The sequence below is a fragment of the Rhinatrema bivittatum genome, chromosome 8 (assembly GCF_901001135.1).
Source record: "Rhinatrema bivittatum chromosome 8, aRhiBiv1.1, whole genome shotgun sequence".
NCBI classification, from domain to species: domain Eukaryota; kingdom Metazoa; phylum Chordata; class Amphibia; order Gymnophiona; family Rhinatrematidae; genus Rhinatrema; species Rhinatrema bivittatum.
In genome coordinates, this window is record NC_042622.1 from 126560433 (window position 1) to 126578741 (window position 18309).

The window sequence follows — 18309 nt, forward strand, 5'->3', positions numbered from 1 at the left end:
TCATTATTCTGGAGGATAAATATGGAAAACCTTGAGGATCACAGCATCTCCTAATTTAACACTTTTATCTCATGAGAAGTCAACATAGTGAGATCATTAGTCTATGTATAACTGAAATAGAATGAAACAGTAGACTACATATTCAGAATAACTTCTTCATGAAACCTTTTTTCTTTCCAAGGGAACCAATCTAACTGGAAGATTCATCTCTATCAATACATACATTGACAGGCATTTCAGAGAATTTGAAGATTTATTGCCAATTGAGGCAACTAATCTTGCAAAAGTCAGTATCTATTTCCTGAAGACAGCTATACAGATTGAATACAATGGTAAAAGCTATAGACCGAATGATAGCTTCAATAGTACAGTGAGAGACCTACCTTTTTGGTCTTGACAGTTGAGGCGCAACAGTCTCCCCCATCATAATTGCAGAATGCTCGATTATTCATGCCATCACAGTAGTTGTCCCCCATAAATGGCTAGAAAACAAAAACACATAGTATTTCAAAATGCTGCCCTAACAAGCAATAAACGGGTGAAAAAACAGAAATCCTGCTGAGAGCAAAGACTATGGCTGATTACATACGGCATTAATGTTTTGCCCATTTTTAGTATATATGAAGGACTAGCCATCACAGAAACATGGAAACATAAAATATAATGGCAGCTTAAGACATATGGACCATCTAATTTATTTCCTGTTGCAATGTCATAGACCCCATTTGATCTCTGGCTTTCTCTTCATCTCTTGGCTTCTACGGGTCATTTGTGCTTATCCCATGCCTTTTTAAATGTTTTTTTTGTTTGCACCTCCATCACTTCTACCAAGAAGCTGCTCCATGCATCTACCACCCTTTCTGTGAAGAAATACCCTCTAATGTTACTTCTGAATCTAACCTTTTTGAGCTTCATATCGTAACCTCTTGTTCTAGAACTTCCTTTTCATTGAAAAATGTTTGCATCTCATACATTATTTATAATTTTGAGATGCATGAATGTATCTATTATATTTCTCTTTTATCTCCTTTCCTCAATGGTTTACACATTAGTTATAACCAATAAGATCATTAAGAATCATATTAACCTTCTTTTTAACTTCTAATTTATTTATAACCACTAGTGGGCAATATATATTGTTGATGTTCCAGTGCAGTAAATTTATTTGAACCCATAATCCTTATCAATGTACTGTGCCTGCTTGAGTTGGAAGAATGTTTCCTGTCTCATTTCCAGCTCACCTTTCCTCTATACTCCTGACAAAACTGTTTATTGGCATTTCCTCAAAACCGTGTTCCTCTAGAGTGTCAACTGGGAAGTATATGGGCAATTGATTTCCTATCTGTACTGATCAGGTTCTAGGGATGTGAATCGTGTCCTCGATCGTCTTAACGATCGATTTCGGCTGGGAGGGGGAGGGAATCGTATTGTTGCCGTTTGGGGGGGTAAAATATCGTGAAAAATCGTTAAAATCGTTAAAAATCGAAAAATCAAAAAACCGGCACATTAAAACCCCCTAAAACCCACCCCCGACCCTTTAAATTAAATCCCCCACCAAATAACTTAAATAACCTGCGGGTCCAGCGGCGGTCCGGAACGGCAGCGGTCCGGAACGGGCTCCTGCTCTGAATCTTGTCGTCTTCAGCCGGCGCCATTTTCCAAAATGGCGCCGAAAAATGGCGGCGGCCATAGACGAAAAAGATTGGACGGCAGGAGGTCCTTCCGGACCCCCGCTGGACTTTTGGCAAGTCTCGTGGGGGTCAGGAGGCCCCCCACAAGCTGGCCAAAAGTTCCTGGAGGTCCAGCGGGGGTCAGGGAGCGATTTCCCGCCGCGAATCGTTTTCGTACGGAAAATGGCGCCGGCAGGAGATCGACTGCAGGAGGTCGTTCAGCGAGGCGCCGGAACCCTCGCTGAACGACCTCCTGCAGTCGATCTCCTGCCGGCGCAATTTTCCGTACGAAAACGATTCGCGGCGGGAAATCGCTCCCTGACCCCCGCTGGACCTCCAGGAACTTTTGGCCAGCTTGTGGGGGGCCTCCTGACCCCCACGAGACTTGCCAAAAGTCCAGCGGGGGTCCGGAAGGACCTCCTGCCGTCCAATCTTTTTCGTCTATGGCCGCCGCCATTTTCGGCGCCATTTTGGAAAATGGCGCCGGCTGAAGATGACAAGATTCAGAGCAGGAGCCCGTTCCGGACCGCTGCCGTTCCGGACCGCCGCTGGACCCGCAGGTTATTTAAGTTATTTGGGGGGGGGTTCGGGAGGGTGGGGGATTTAATTTAAAGGGTCGGGGGTGGGTTTTAGGGGGTTTTAGTGTGCCGGCTCACGATTCTAACGATTTATAACGATAAATCGTTAGAATCTGTATTGTATTGTGTTCCATAACGGTTTAAGACGATATTAAAATTATCGGACGATAATTTTAATCGTCCTAAAACGATTCACATCCCTATCAGGTTCTCCTCTGCCAAATACTGCAGGAATAGGTTGAAGACAGCTTCCACTTCAATGCTAGAGCAGCGATGCAAGTCAATATTTTCTGAGACAGCATATGTTTTAAAATTGAGTATTCCTGCTCCTGCTTCCTAGAGGTATCAGAGCTATTTAGTGGCTCTGGGTTTAACTTGTATTGAGGATGCTATATTTGTGAGCTAGAGATTTCTTAATGAAGCACTAAAAAAAATTTAACAAAAAATATCTTAAGGCTTGTTCTATTGCATAATGTCAAGAAAAGATGAGAAGCAAAGGACCGGATTTTAAAAGCCCTACGTGCGCCGGGCCTATTTTCAAAAGGCCCAGCGACGTGCGTAAAGCCCCAGGACGCGTGTAAGTCCTGGGGCTTGCAAAAAGGGGCGGAAGGGGGCGGGATGGACCGGGGGTGGGGTGGGGTTGTGACCAGAGGCCTCCGCACGGCTGCTGGGCCGGGGATTGCGCATCGGCAGTCGGCTGAAGTAAGTTTTGTGACAAAAGAAAGGAAATGGTAGGGGGGAAAGGGCGGGGGAGGTAGGGGAAGGGAAGGGAAGGTGGGGTGGGGGTAGGGAACGGGGAAAGGCAGTGCGGCTCGGTGTGTGCAAGGTGAACAATTGTGCACCCCCCTGCGCGTGCTGACCCCCGGTTTTATAACATGCGTGCGCCTTCGAGCATGGTATAAAATCGGGCGTACATGTGTGCATGCTGGATAGCGCATGCACATGTACGCCACGCACGCTCCTTTTAAAATCTACCCCAAAATACTATTTTACCTAATTATGCTGAATGATGTAAGGAGTAATTGTTTTTCAACTTTAGCATTAAGCATATATAAAGCATATATAGCAATTTCTAAACATCTCCACACCTTCTATAATTTGAATTATTAAACTGTAGAAAAAAATTGCCAGCCCAGCTGTCCCTCATTGCTATCATGCTGTACACTGCCAATATCAACCCAGTTCCAGTCCGGGAGGATTTTATTATCTCTAAATATTTGAAAATTACCTACTTTCCAACTGGTTCTTGCAACAGTTTGAAAAACTGAGATTTTTTATTTTATTTTATTATATTTGTAAAGTGCCCATGCCATGATTCTGTCTCTGTTAGAGACATTAAAAGAATAAAAAACAGAAATTCCTAGGTGGAAAGGTAACTTGCTCATTGCTACATGAATTGAATCTTGAGAACCTGAGAAGGCTCGTGTTACTACTCTGTGATCTAAAATTAGGATATAACTTTTGCAATCTTGCTACAAGATGTCACTCCCAATCTATGTACAAATGGCGCGGGCCATCCTTTGCTCCTACCATGTGACAGGGGACGGCCAATGGCATCCATAGCCCCTTGCACATAGTAAGGGCAAAGGGCCACCGGCACCATTTTGTTGTCTGGCAGCCGACGGCCTGAGAGCGGGAGTCCCACCAGGGGACTTTAGGCAAGTTTTTCGGAAGTCGGGAGAATTGTATATAATTAGATCTGAAGGGTTGGGGTGGGTTTGGGATTTTATTTTGTAAATAAAAGTGAAGGATCGGGGTGCGCGCTAACGGGTTTGTGTTAGCGCACACTAACAGGAGCTAGCGCGCACTAACGGGAGCTAGCGCGCGCTAGCTCCTGTTAGCGTGCGCTAAACCAGAAACGATATTATATGAAAAAAAAAATGCCGATCCGCAGGAATACAAACTTTTTCCGCGGCTACATGAAACCGAAAGCGGAAACGATCGGGCATCTGATACACATCTCTAGAAGAAGGCAGTATAATCATTATAAGGTAAATTTTTAAACCCGTGCACACCAATTTTATAAAATGCGTGCACCGACGCATGCATGTTATAAAATCTGCTACCCGTGTGCACATGTGTGATTGATTTTATATCGGTGCGTGCATGTGCGTGCAAGTGCTGACTTGTGTGTGTAAGGCGCAGGGGTAAATTTTCTAAGAAGCACACGGCGATGTGATAGGGCCTTTTCCCAGTTCCTTCCCAGTCCACTCCAATAAAGGAGTGGACTGGGAGATACCTTTCCAAAACCCCTAACTAACCTGCCTCTCTTTACCCCTATCCGCCCCAACCCCTAAACCCCGGCTATCTATCATTCTTTTTTTTGTTTTACAACTTACCAGCGGTCCAGGGCAGGAGCAAGTTGTGTGGGTCCAGCGTTCCTGGCATGCGCTGCAAAGAGACAGTGTCTCATTGGCACTGTCCCGGCCCACCCACGTCCCATCCATACCCTGCCCTTGGCCCTCCCCTTTTTCTCATCTGGTTCTTTCGTGTGTACCGGGAGATGCACATCCTTTGAAAATGTGCATGGCACAGACACGCGTGTATCTCCCAGTATTGGCACATAGGCCTTTTAAAATTAGACCGTTCATAAGCATTAGTCACTCAGATCACTATGTACACGTTTTTTTTTTTTGTCTACTAAACATGTCACTAATCATGTAACAAGGACTTCTCAATATTTTCCAGAGATGAGGTTTTCTTGATCACGATCCACAATCAGATATTTGTGATCTTTTTCAAGGGCAAAGCTAAAAATAAAGGTTAGCATTAACTTCAAAATGAAGGCCTGTGAAGGACAGCCAGCAGCTTGGCTTTTGAAAAAAAATGCTATTTATAGCCTGGTGTTTTTGGAAGAATGTGTCCTGACCTGGCATTCCTTCTGACCAGGGATTCACAAACCTGTGAGTATGGATCAGAAAATGGTTTGTGGAAAAACTTGCAATATGAATCCCATTTGATAAAATAAGGATACAATTCAATTTTGAGGTCCGCATATAGGTGCTTTTTTCTCTACGATTACTAGCCCTACTTGGTGGAATAACCTTCCTGAGCCCCTCTGAAAAAAAGTGTGCTTTAAATCTTTTAAGAAGAAATTAAAGACATTTTTACAGTATTTGAGAAAGAATTTGCTTAAATCGGTTGGCAATATGTAATTTTACTATGCGTAGGATCTGCAGGACATTATGCACATCAGGTAAGTTTTTATCTTGTATAATGTTTTGTTTTAAAGAGGGCTTTTATGTATATATTTTTTGCATTTTATTTTTATGGTATTGTACTATGAGCTTATTTTATGTTGTTTTTTTATATCACCTTTTTTGCTTTTATGGATAAAATTATTGTGATTCTGTTATTTATTTTGTTTTTATGGATATTTATTGTAAACTGCTTAGAAAAATAAGATAATGAGGCATTTAAAAAAAAAAAAATATATAGATGAGTCAAAGAAGCTCTGGGGGGAAAAAATGCTGCTTTACATAGTAAGACCTGAGAAGTCCCTGAATGTCATCCAGTCATGCCAGGGATGTAATAAGTAAAGTTCATATGAAAAAAGTGAATGAATACTTACTTCACAGTCTTTGATACAGTGAATCATTTCAGGATGTGGATACCATTTGAGACCCGCTGTACAGACGAGTTTCTAGGAAAGGTAAAGAGATGTTTAACAAAAGGAGAATTCTGCAGTCATTCAAAAGAAAAGCAATGCAATACTGGTACAAAGCTGCAAGCAGGTAACAGTTCTGCCCTATGCTTTTTGACATAGGGCATTCATGCCACTAATTTCTCAGCCAGATGAAAGTACCCTCGAGGCTGAACAAGATGTTTTAGACTCAAAACATAGCTTATCTGCTGTTGCTGGGGAATCAATGTCATGCTAGCTGCAGCAGAGTAGTCACTAATGGAAGCTTAAATGCCTTTCAGCAAACACTGACATAGGAAATGCTGACAGTGCTCTGCTGCAGAACAGAATGGATGCTCCCAGCTGCAGCAGCCGAAAAGGTAGAAAGGTAGGCAAGCTGGGTACAAAACTTATTGTCCTAACTGGCAGGGCACAGACTGAACATAAAGGAGCCGTGAGTTTTGAGCATCAGCTTTCTCTTGTGACCTTGTTCAGCATGTTTTATTCCCAAAATGTCTTAGTTGAAACTGCACAATAACAGAAGGCTTGATATTAAGATAATATTTGATGTTCTCTTGAAGCATCATGTTTAATATTTCCATCAATGCAGTGAAACATGAGAAGTCTCGCTGGCTTCCATCAGGGAGGTGGGGAGAGAGGAGAGCACGATAGGGCAGATTAGGATTACTTTGAAGAGTTTACTTTGTTATTATTCAAATAAAAGGATGGAAGTGGTTGTCAATCTCTGGTAATACAGCTGGATGTAGAGCTCCCATTGCTGGAGTGGGGAAAATGGCTGATGCAAGGGGTGCTTTCTGAAACACGCCACGAACATGACGAGTATGGTAAAGGGCTGGAAGCTTGAACAGCATTAGATGGCACTGGGACATCTCTGTGGGCTGCTTCGTGCTCTGAAATAATAAGCTTCACTTGTTTCAACTGATTGCGAACAGTAATAATTAAAATCAGGGTTACCCAGGGAATTCCAGGGCAGCGCTTTAGGAAGCTCAGGGTTGTATACCCATTGACATGATGCATAAGCTATCCTTCCAATGTTTATCCCAGGACCAATTTAATCTGCTTGCAGAGGAATGTCGGCTTGTTTTTACAGTTCTTGTTAAGTACGCTGCCATTTGAGGCTTACCTGACATGGTAAAAGGACTTTTATACTATCTACAAAAGACTGTTTATCTTTCTGACGCTCTCATATTTTCCACTATTACTCAGGCCTGGTCTGCCCCATCTGTCTCACAACAGGGCCTGTCTGTGTGAAGAGGGAAAGGGGAGGGCAGTGTTGTTTATCCCATAAGTGAGGGAGATCACAGGGGCCCAAGTGTCAAACATGCTACTGATTCTGACAGACATCTGGAAATTTCATAACTGCTTCCCGCCACAAGCGGTAATACTTTCTGTTTACTGTATGGTGCTTCAGAATAAATCCCTTTACATAGGGAGAGTATTTTTCAGAAGCATTTTTGCGGGTAAAACAGTGTTTTACGCACAGAAATGGCCTTTTTAAAAAACTGCACACCCAATATGCAGGTAAACCTACGTGCATAAGTCCTATTCTCATACAAGTTTATCCAGACTGAGTGGAAGCATTCACGTGGGCAAGATGGAGTGGGGTTTTCAGGTACACACATAGTTTTTGATTTTGAAAGGTAGGCATGTATAATTTCCTGAGAAAGGGTAGTTCTGGAGTCTCACGGATAATTCTGGTTTTAGGATATCCAGAATTAATGTGCATGAGGTATTATTTACATATGCAGATGAATTGCCTGCATATTTACTTTGCAGAGTGAATCTCCAGGGCCAGAGTTCTGATCCCTGTTTTAGTAGCTGAATCATGTGTGCAAGGATTTTCAGTGGGATCATTTTCAAAGTGGACTTAAGCATGCAAATCCACTTAAAATATTGATGTCATTTACACACGTTTTTGCTGGTTAACTTATGTTACAAAATTATCCCCTTAAAAAGAGAATTGATGGATAGAAATCCCAGAGTAGGGTGATTCAGGACTGAAAAGGCAACCCCTAAATTTCAGCATCTTAAGATAGAGAAAAATGATTCAAATGAAGTGAGAACAACAGAAAAACTGAAAGAAGTGAAGAAGTCATTCAACATGTAGCACGCACTGAGCTGGGAAAACATGAGAAATCTAAGTGTACTCCACACAAATACTTCTAGCAGCACAGACTACAGCTTGCATAAACTTTTACTTGAAGTGTTTATGTTCCCTCTGTCTGACTTCTAAAGCAACAATTATACTACTAACTAAACCCCTGAAAACAAGAACACAAACACAGTCATGTGGCCAGCTGATGTGCAGAATAAACCAGCGCTTTCAAAGAATAACACGACTGAGAAGGATCGTGCCCTGCATGACGCTAGGTAGAATCACCATTGCTACTCTGCGCCCCCCCAATCCCTTCCCTTTTCCACAACTAGCCCTGGCCAGAAATATTGGTCTGCTTGGCCCACTTCTTCCTCCCTCTTCCTCCCAGTGATAAACATAGCCGCCAGCTCAAGCCAGAAACATTTTGGGCATACTTCCTCCCCAAGAACCGCAATCATCTACTGCTGCTAGCCCAAAAAGCCTCTCTGTCAGATTGCTAAGGAGAAGGAGGAAATGACCTGAGGCACATTGACCCTCTTCTTCCTCCTGCTCTTCCAATCATCAACAAAATAGGTCAATTCTAATAGGGAGACCAACGGAGGAGGGCACTGAAAGGGGAAGCAGGAGGGATTGAGCCTGATAAGTATGAGAGAGGTGGGATAAGTGTGGGGAGGAGGATAAGAGAAAGGGTTGAGCCTGGGGGAGGATGACCTTTTGTATGTTTTTATTTTGGAATCTGCTTTGATCTAAAATTGGGACAAGTGTGTAATACAAATTTTAATAAATTCTAATTCTGGAGGGGACGGTTGAAGGAGATCATTTGCAAAGAGGAGGTTGAGAGAGGGAATCAGCTGGAGCTTGGGGATTTTGGAAGGTGGATGATTCTGCCCCTCACTAGTTTGTTTTGGTTGTAATTTGGGTCCATAAGAATTTTCAAGTATTAAAGTAAGGTCAGATTGTGGTGGTAGTGTACTTAGGTGAGCTCGTTTCTTCATCTAAACATCTTAAATAAAGAATGTGGTTGTTGTGATAGTCCATTTAGATGCAAGAGAGTATGACTCTTGAAAGTTAGTAAGCAATGTACTAAGTTGGTCCAATAAAACGGCATCACCCTCTGCTTGTTTGTTGATCTTTATTCCTATAAACACAATGGGATAAATTCAACCATTTTGAGTCTGGTAAAAAAGATGAGGTGAATAACTGTTCAGGCAGACAAACTAATAAAAATGTTTGCTATTCAAAGCTGGAGCAGTGGCTGGCAAAAATGAGCACATAATGAAGCATTTTTGGCCCATCCTGCTCCAAGGTGTGAAATAGTACTGGCTACCTTATTTCTCTATGTGATAGCATGAATATCACCACACCTGGGAACTTTTTGAGTTATGGTCACCCTGAGATTGCTATTCATTAGCACAGGGTGAGAGGAGGGGGCAAGGAATGGAATAATATGTATCAGTTTTCTCTCTACCCCCTCCCCAAACTCATCCGCATGTTCTCCTTATCTCATCCATCACCATCACCTGTTCCCCCTCCAGAGATGACCACAGCATAGTTCCCCTTCTTCTTTGCTCCCACCCCCTATAAGACACAGCTCCATGACTTATGTATCCTCACTCTACCCTTGGCTGAGTGAGTCCCAAGTCTTGGAATCATAGCTGCAGACTGCGTTTTGTGTGTGTTGCAGTTCCTCTCCAGTTTTTCCCCATATGCTGCTTGCACTAACTGTTCCATTATCACCCCACTTCTCCTGTTTTCTGCAGGCTTACTGAGGAAGGGGAGTGGCTGAGCTGTATACAGAGAGACCCTGATATTTCTAGTGTTTCCCCTGAGACCCTGCAATTGATGCAAATTCCCTGAGTCTCAGGGTGAAACCCTGAGAGTTCCCAGGTATGAGGATCATTTGAGTGGAGAAAGCTTCTGGCAGAATGAGATCCTGATAGAATTTGTTGTTAGTTGGACTACCATGAGATTTAGGCCCTAGGCTAATTGCATTAAATCACTATCAATACATTTCTTGCTTCTAAGGAACCATAGTTTAGTTTTAGGAATCTTAAATTTAGTTTAAGCATTCACCCCTCTTTAAGGAAAAAAAACAAACAAACAAAAAAAAGAGATAGTAACATCAGTCCAGAAATGGGATTGGGACTTTTCACTCTTTTACATTGAGTACCAAGATTATTTTCCTGTTGAGGAAGAGGTCATGTGTGTGTAATTTGTACTTTCAGAGAACAAGTGCAGGGTCTGGATACTAGAGTGGTCGATCTGGAGAGGCTGAGGTAGATAGCGGATTATCAAAGGTGGCCTTTAGCCTCTGTGGAGGAGCAGGTCTACAGGAAGAATAACATCAACTTGGAATAGTTGAAAGCTTTTCAGTTGCTAGGACCTGCCTTCCAGGCAATGCGCTGTCTTCTCACACCTCCAGAAGCATGTGCCCAAGAATATAGGGATAGGCTAGCCATGGTTATTAGAGATTCCGTCCTTAGGAATGTAGATAACCGGGTTGCTGGTAGCCGAAGAGATGGTATAGAACTTGTCTGCTAGGTATGTAGTTAGTTGATCTCCCATATTACCTAGATAGGATTTTAGAGAATGCTAAGGAGGAGAATTGTGTATCAATGACACAGGAAGGTATAGGAGAGAGCTTTAGGAGACAAAATTTAGGCATCTAAGTAGAGGAGCTGAACTATAAACAGAGTTAATTTTTCTGGCTGGAATTCAACTGCTGAGACCTTATTTTGAAGAGGGATAGCAAATGTTGCTTACCTGCAACAGGTGTTCTCACAGGACAGCAGGATGTTAGTCCTCACATATGGGTGACATCATCAGGATGGAGCCCAATCACGGAAAACTTCTGTCAAAGTTTCCAGAACTTTGACTGTCCCCTACTGGGCATGTCCAGCATGGCACTAACCCTGCAGCCAGCAGGGGTCCCCCTTCACTCTTATTTGAAAACTACAGGCAGTGCCGAAAAATAAAATAACAAAACGTTACGAACCCAACACCGCGGGGCAGTGAGCAGGTTTCGTGAGGACTAACATCCTGCTGTCTTGTGAGAATACCTGTTACAGGTAAGCAACATTTGCTTTCTCACAGGACAAGCAGGATGGTAGTCCTCAAATATGGGTGAGTACCGAGCTGAGGATGTCCAAAAATCACCAAATGTACCCAACGGCGTGCAACAGGCACAACAACTGGGGTGGAATTTGGTAGAGGGCATCCTGAACCCCACCGGGCAGGCGGAAGGGTGTAGGTATGTCATGTTGGAAATAGGTTACGCAGGACAGACTGGCCGAAGATGGAATCTTGTCTTCCGGCTTTGTCCAAGCAATAGTGGGCTGCGAAAGTGTGGAGAGAACTCCAGGTAGCAGCCCTGCAAATGTCAGGAAGCGGCACCGATCGGAGATGTGCTACTGAAGACGCCATGGCCCTCACAGAGTGTGCTTTGACATGGTCTTGAAAAGGAATGCCTGCTTGGTGATAGCAAAGAGATATGCACTCCGCCAACCAGGAGGAGAGAGTCTGCTTACACCCAGGTTGCCCTAATTTATTGGGATGGAAAGAGACGAATAACTGAGTACTCTTCCTGTGGGCAACTGTATGGTCTAGGTAGAATGCTAGAGCCCATTTACAGTCAAGGGTATGCAGAGCCTGTTCCCCTGGATTGGAATGGGGCCTGGGAAAGAAGGTAGGTAGTATGATGGATTGATTAATGTGAAACTCCAAAACTACCTTAGGTAAAAATTTAGGGTGAGTGCGGAGTACCGCCCAGTCCTGCAGGAGTTTAGTATAAGGTGGATAGGTAACTAGGGCCTGTAACTCAATAACCCTGCCAGCTGAAGTGATAGCCAAAAGAAAAATCACTTTCCATGTGAGATATTTTAGGTCACAGGAGTGAAGAAGCTCGAATGGTGGTTTGATGAGCCGAACAAGAACTAGATTAAAGTCCCAAGAAGGGGCCGGAGGACGTAAAGGTGGCTTGACATGGAGCAAGCCCTTTAAAAAGCGTGTTACGAGGGGTTGTACTGATATAGGAACATCCCCGACACCCTTATGGAAAGCGGCTACCGCACTGACATGCATTCTGATTGAAGATGTCTTTAAACCTGACTCTGACAAATGCCAGAGACAGTCCAAAAACCTTGGGATTGGACAGAAAAAGGGATCAAGGGACTGCGAAGTGCACCATGATGTGTACCTTTTCCATTTATAGGAATAAGATTTTCTTGTGGAAGGCTTTCGCGAAGCAATCAGGACACGAGAAACTGAATAGGTTAAGTTGTTGAAGGATTAACCTTTCAACATCCATGCCATCAGGGATAAGGCCCGAAGATTGGGATGGTATAGGCATCCGTCGTTTTGAGTGATCAGATGCGGGTCCATTCCCAAGGGAATGTGCCTGCAGAGGGAGAGATCCTGGAGTATAAGAAACCACACTTGGCGAGGCCAGTGAGGTGCTATCAGGATCATGGTTCCCTTGTTCTGAAGTAGCTTCACAAGAGTCTTCGAAAGAAGAGGAAGTGGAGGGAATGCATAGAGCAGACCGGTTGCCCACGAGAGGGAGAATGCATCTCTGGGCTGAGAGCGCTCGCTCCGAATGAGGGAGCAGTAGTTGTCCACTTTGTGGTTCTGAGGGGTCGCAAAGAGGTCTGTCTGGGGGTATCCCCATTGGCGAAAGATTGAAGTTGCTACCAAGGGGTTGAGAGACCACTCGTGTGGCTGGAAGACACGACTCAGTTTGTCTGCCAAGACATTGTCCACTCCCGGCAAGTAGGTGGCCCTGAGGTACATCGAGTGGGAGAGCGCTTCTGACCAAATCTGCACAGCTTCCTGACACAGAAGGAAGGAGCCTGTGCCTCCCTGCTTGTTGATGTACCACATGGCCACTCGGTTGTTCGTCTGAATCAGGATGACGTGATTTGACAGGCGTTCCTGAAAAGCCCTGAGAGTATATCGCATTGCTCGAAGTTCTAGGAAGTTTATTTGATGTTTGGCTTCCTCTGGAGACCAAGACCCTTGTGTCTGTAGATTGTCCACGTGAGCTCCCCACCTGAGGTTGGAAGCGTCGGTGGTGAGAATTAGTTGAGGATCTGGCACTTGAAAAGGTAGACCCTGGAGGAGATTATTGAGATTTTTCCACCAGGTGAGAGACAGACGGAGTGAGTTGGTGATGTGGACAATGGTCGACAGAGGCTGAACAGCTTGAATTCATTGTGACCTCAGAGTCCAATGCATGAGTCTCATGGCCAGGCGGGCCATTGGTGTGACATGGACTGAGGATGCCATGTGTCCTAAAAGGACGAGGAATTGGCGAGCTGTTGCTGTATGCTGAGACTGCAACTGGTGAGCTAGAGACATGAGAGCGCTCGTTGTTGAGGGAGAAAGGCTTTTGCCTGCAAGGAGTCCAAGTCTGCCCCAATGAACGACAAGGTTTGAGATGGGACTAAATAGGATTTTTCGTAATTGATGAGAAATCCTAGAGAAATTAGAGTGTGTAGGGTCAAATTGAGGGACGACCGAGCGGCTTGCTGGGTTGGAGCCCTGATTAACCAGTCGTCCAGATAGGGGTAGACGTGAACACCTTCTCTCCTGAGAAAAGCTGCGACAACCACGAGACATTTGGTAAAGACTCATGGTGCTGATGCTAGGCCGAACGGAAGCACGCGGTATTGATAGTGCTTTGGGCCTACTAAGAACCTGAGGTACTTGCAATGAGCTGGAGTTATCGCAATATGTGTGTATGCGTCCTGAAGTTCCAGAGAGCAGAGCCAGTCTCCTCTTTGCAGAAGAGGTAGAAGCGAGCCCAAGGTTACCATCTTGAACTTTTCTCGCTGTAGGTACTTGTTGAGAGCACGTAGGTCCAGAATTGGATGAAGTCCCCCAGATTTTTTGGGGATTAAAAATTACCGGGAATAGAACCCTAGGCCCTGCTGTGAGAGTGGGATGGGTTCTATTGCTCTTAACTGGAGAAGAAGGGAAACCTCCTGCTCCGGAAGGACAGAATGGTCGGATATTCTCCATGCTTGCAGAGGTGGTGAGTCCGGTGGAAGAGCAAGAAAGTTTAGGTGGTAACCCTGAGCAATGATTGCTAGCACCCATTGGTCGGTTGTGATTGATTGCCACATGCCGTGAAAGTGGCACAATCAACCTCCCACTGGTATGCTTGGCAGAGGAATCAGGCTGCTGCTCTCCAAGTGAAAGTCAAATACCTGTAGCAGGCCCCGGTTGGGGAGCTGCTTGCGGCTTTTGCTTTCGGGCCTGGCAAGGCTGAGGTTTTTGAGAAGGTCTCGTAGTTTGGGATCTTGCTGATGGAGGATAGTACTTCCTTGGATGGAAGAATGACTTCTTAGAGTCCTTCCTAAAGGGCTGTCTTGAGGGGAAGTCGGAAGGTATCGATGAGAGCTGTTTAAGGGTCTCATGATGGTCCTTTAATTCAGCCACTATTTGCTGGATCTGTTCACCGAACAGATTGTCTCCTACACATGGTAGATCAGATAGCCTGTCTTGTACTTCTGGCTGAAAGTCAGAAGATTTGAGCCAGGCCCATCGTCTTGTAGAAATGGCAGCTGCAGACATTCTAGTAGAGGTGTCGAAGATACCATAAGCTGTTTTTATCTCATGCTTTCCTGCCTCCAACCCCTTGTTGACAAGGATTTGAAGCTGTTGTTGGAATTGTTCAGGCAGGGTTTCAGAGAAGTCTTGTATCTGCTTGAAAATGACCCTATTGTATTGGGTCATATAGAGCTGGTAAGCAGCAATTCTGGAAATGAGTATGGCCCCTTGGAACACTCGTCGACCAATATTGTTTAGGAACTTGTGTTCCTTAACAGGAGGGGTAGATGAGTGAGGCTTCGTCCTTTTTGCTTTCTTTTGAGCCGATTCCACCACAACTGAGTGGTGGTCGAGCTGAGATTTTTGAAAGCCAAGGGCTGACTGTACTAAATAAGTAGTGTCAGCTTTTCTGTGAACTGGGGCAATGGATCCTGGGTTTTCCCAATTCTTTTTGAGGAGGTCAAGAAGAACTTGGTGAATGGGAATAGAAGTGATCACTTTAGGGGCATCCAAGAATTGGAGGAGCTCCATCATCTGATGCCTATTATCCTGCTCTGTCTGAAGCTGAAAAGGGACCAACTCAGACATTTCCTTCACAAAGTTAATGAAAGAAAGGTCCGCTGGAGGAGAACGCTTTCTACCTTCCATAGGAGAGGGAGCTGAAGGTAAGTCCTCGGTGTCTGTGGAAGTATCATCACTAGGGATGTGAATCTGGCTTCGGACGACTGAAAATATCGTCGATATTTTCAAAATCATCAGAAATCGGGGGCTCTCCCAAAGCAATAGGAAAACCCCACGATATTGATCGTGGGGCTTCCCTTATCGTTTTGGGGGAGGGCGGGAAAAACGGCACACAAAAATAACCCCTAAACCCACCCCGACCCTTTAAAAGTAACCCCTTAGCTTCCCCCACCCTCCCGACCCCCACAAAACCTTTTTACAGGTACCTGGTGGTCCAGTGGGGGTCCTGGGAGCGATCTCCCGCGATCTCCCGCTCTGGGCTGTCCTCCGGCTACCGGGCCGTCCTTTGCCCTTACCTTGTGACAGGGTATCCGTGCCATTGGCTGGATCCTGTCACATGGTAGGAGCACTGGATGGCCGGCGCCATCTTGTGCTCCCACCATGTGACAGGGGCTGATCAATGGCACCGGTAGCCCATGTGACATAGTAAGGGCAAGGCTATCGGCGCCATTTTGGTTCCTGGCACCCGACGGCACGAGTGCATGAGATCGCTCCCGGACCCCCGCTGGACCCCCAGGGACTTTTGGCCAGCTTGGGGGGGGCCTCCTGACCAGCTTGGGGGATCGCTCCTGCATGAGTGCAGGAGCGATCTCCTGCACTCGTGCTGTCGGGTGCCAGGAACCAAAATGGCGCCGATAGCCTTGCCCTTACTATGGCAAAGGGGCTACCGGTGCCATTGGTCAGCCGCTGTCACATGGTAGGAGTACAAGATGGTGCCGGCTATCCAGTGCTCCTACCATGTGACAGGATCCGGCCAATGGCACGGATATCCTGTCACAAGGTAAGGGCAAAGGACGGCCCGGTAGCCGGAGGATGGCCCGGAGCAGGAGATCGCTCCCGGGACCCCCACTGGACCACCAGGTACCTGTAAAAAGGTTTTGGGGGGGTTGGGAGGGTGGGGGAAGCTAAGGGGTTACTTTTAAAGAGTCAGGGTGGGTTTTTTGTTTATCGGCTGGGCAGCCAATAAACAAAACGCGAACGGGCCCGATGGGAAAAAACCCACATGTGAATCTGAACCGGAATCCGAACCGATTCCGGTTCCGATTCACATCTCTAATCATCACCCCAGGTGTCATAAGGATCAGCAGACTGACCTGTAGGACGAGAAGGGGGTTGGATACCCGAAGGCCCCGGCTGAGGCTCCGAGAAAATCGAAGGAATCGCCGGGGGCACCGTGGATGGCCTGGAAGGCATCGGTGCCAGTATCGAAGGCATTGATGGCGCCGATGTGCGTATCACTCCCGATGAATGAATCGGTGGTGAGGGACAAAATGGCATCGATGGCTGAGGCAATACTCCCGAAGGAGGAATGCGGAACGGTGTTTCTCCTCCCGATGAAGCTGTTAACGGGGAGTGCACCGGAGCCATCGGAGACCCGGGAATCACCGGTGGAAAGGCGGTCATGAGCGCCTCCATCCAGGATAGCAGCGGTGCCAGCGCTGCTGTCATCGGGTCGGTGGCCGGTTCCACTCTCGGTGCCGGTGTCGGTGCCGGAGGAACCTGGAGCTGCGGTACGGTCGATGGCCAGTAGGCCGCGAGGGCCAAACTCGACGGTAATCGACAGAAAACAGATAAAAACTTACCAGAGTACTGCGGCCTGAGAAAAGTTAGAGGAGGGACCCCTGTGGGGCAATTTAAGTTTAATTAATTCCGTGAGGAAAATTCCTGTCAGGAATCTCTTCAGAGCTCCTAAACCACGAGGCTACTGCTGCGCGGAAAAAAAGACTGAAGGGGGACCCCTGCTGGCTGCAGGGTTAGTGCCATGCTGGGCATGCCCAGTAGGGGCCAGTCAAAGTTCTGGAAACTTTGACAGAAGTTTTCCGTGATTGGGCTCCATCCTGATGATGTCACCCATATTTGAGGACTACCATACTGCTTTTCCTGTGAGAAATTTATTTTTCATTGCCTTGTTTAATTTTGAAAAAAGGATATTTTGCATTGCATTTTGTTTTCTGGGTATTATTACTGCTTAGTTTTAGGAAGGAATAATAAGACCCAAGAGTGAGTCAGCATAGGTGGCCGTGTTCTTTGCTGGTCCTGATTATTTCAAATATCTCATATTCTCTTTCCTGTTCTTTCTTCTGGAATAGATTCAGAAGAGGAAGAGAAGGGTTGCAGCTTACCCTGCTGTTTCTTCAGACCCTTCTTCCACCGGTCCCATGGATTACTTCGTTTTGTGTCCACAAATGCAGGGAGCTACATAGTGCTACTCCACTGGGATAGTGCTACTCCACTGGGAAATTGAAGGGGGAAAATACCCCTGACTTTTCCAGGAGAAGGCAGGGTCACTCTAGAGGATCCAGCCATGGCACGCATAGCCCAGCTACCCGGGATGATGTTATCAATCTGCGATAATAGAGGATTCCGCCGCGCGTGCAAGAAAAGCAGCTAGTGTGGCTGGACAGCTGCAAAGGGATGCCATCTCTCTGACAGAGCCTGGAGGGAGCCCAGAACTGCTGGAGACGTGGTACTTCTACAGAGTCTGCTTCTGAGGCTGGACCCAGGTATATTCTACCTGGGCTCCAACTGAGCTGCCTGGATGGGCCATATGGTCTTTTTCTGCTGCCATGTTCCTATATTTTTGTCTTTGGAAGATATAGGGAAAGCTATACTGGATCTAGGTATAGCTTTAACAGTTCAAAAAGCTTCTATTGCTGAGAATAACACGGCTATGGAGAAATGAATTGGGGACTTGGAAACATTTAAGGAAAGTATTGAGAATCTGTTGTCCAATACTGATAATTCTGTTAAGCAGATGGCTGAAGCGCAAGAAACAATAATAAAAATTAACATGGCATGGATTTACAGAACAATCTGTCCTCTATCTCAGATGACAACTTGAATTTAGTAGCTATTCTGTAGACATCTAACAAGGACTTAGCTAAGCCATCTACTCTGATAGTTATGCTTGCCTTAGACCCAGATAGAGATTGGCTTCTGAGACTGTTCTTTAAACATTGTGAGGAACTTGTTCCTTATTGCTGGATTAGGATATTTCCAGATGTAGCTAAGTTGACTCAAAGAAGGAGAAAA

General features: G+C 45.6%; 1 protein-coding gene across 1 annotated transcript in view; it reads right to left on the reverse strand.

Annotated features, from left to right (window-relative positions):
* Nucleotides 1-18309, reverse strand: part of PAPPA (pappalysin 1) — a 611319-nt gene that overhangs the window by 49509 nt on the left and 543501 nt on the right. The window contains exons 20-21 of the mRNA XM_029613956.1: nucleotides 5820-5891; nucleotides 384-482 (exon numbers count right to left, since the gene is read on the reverse strand). Coding sequence (XP_029469816.1) covers nucleotides 384-482; nucleotides 5820-5891 — 171 coding nt within the window. The remainder of the gene's footprint in view (nucleotides 1-383; nucleotides 483-5819; nucleotides 5892-18309) is intronic.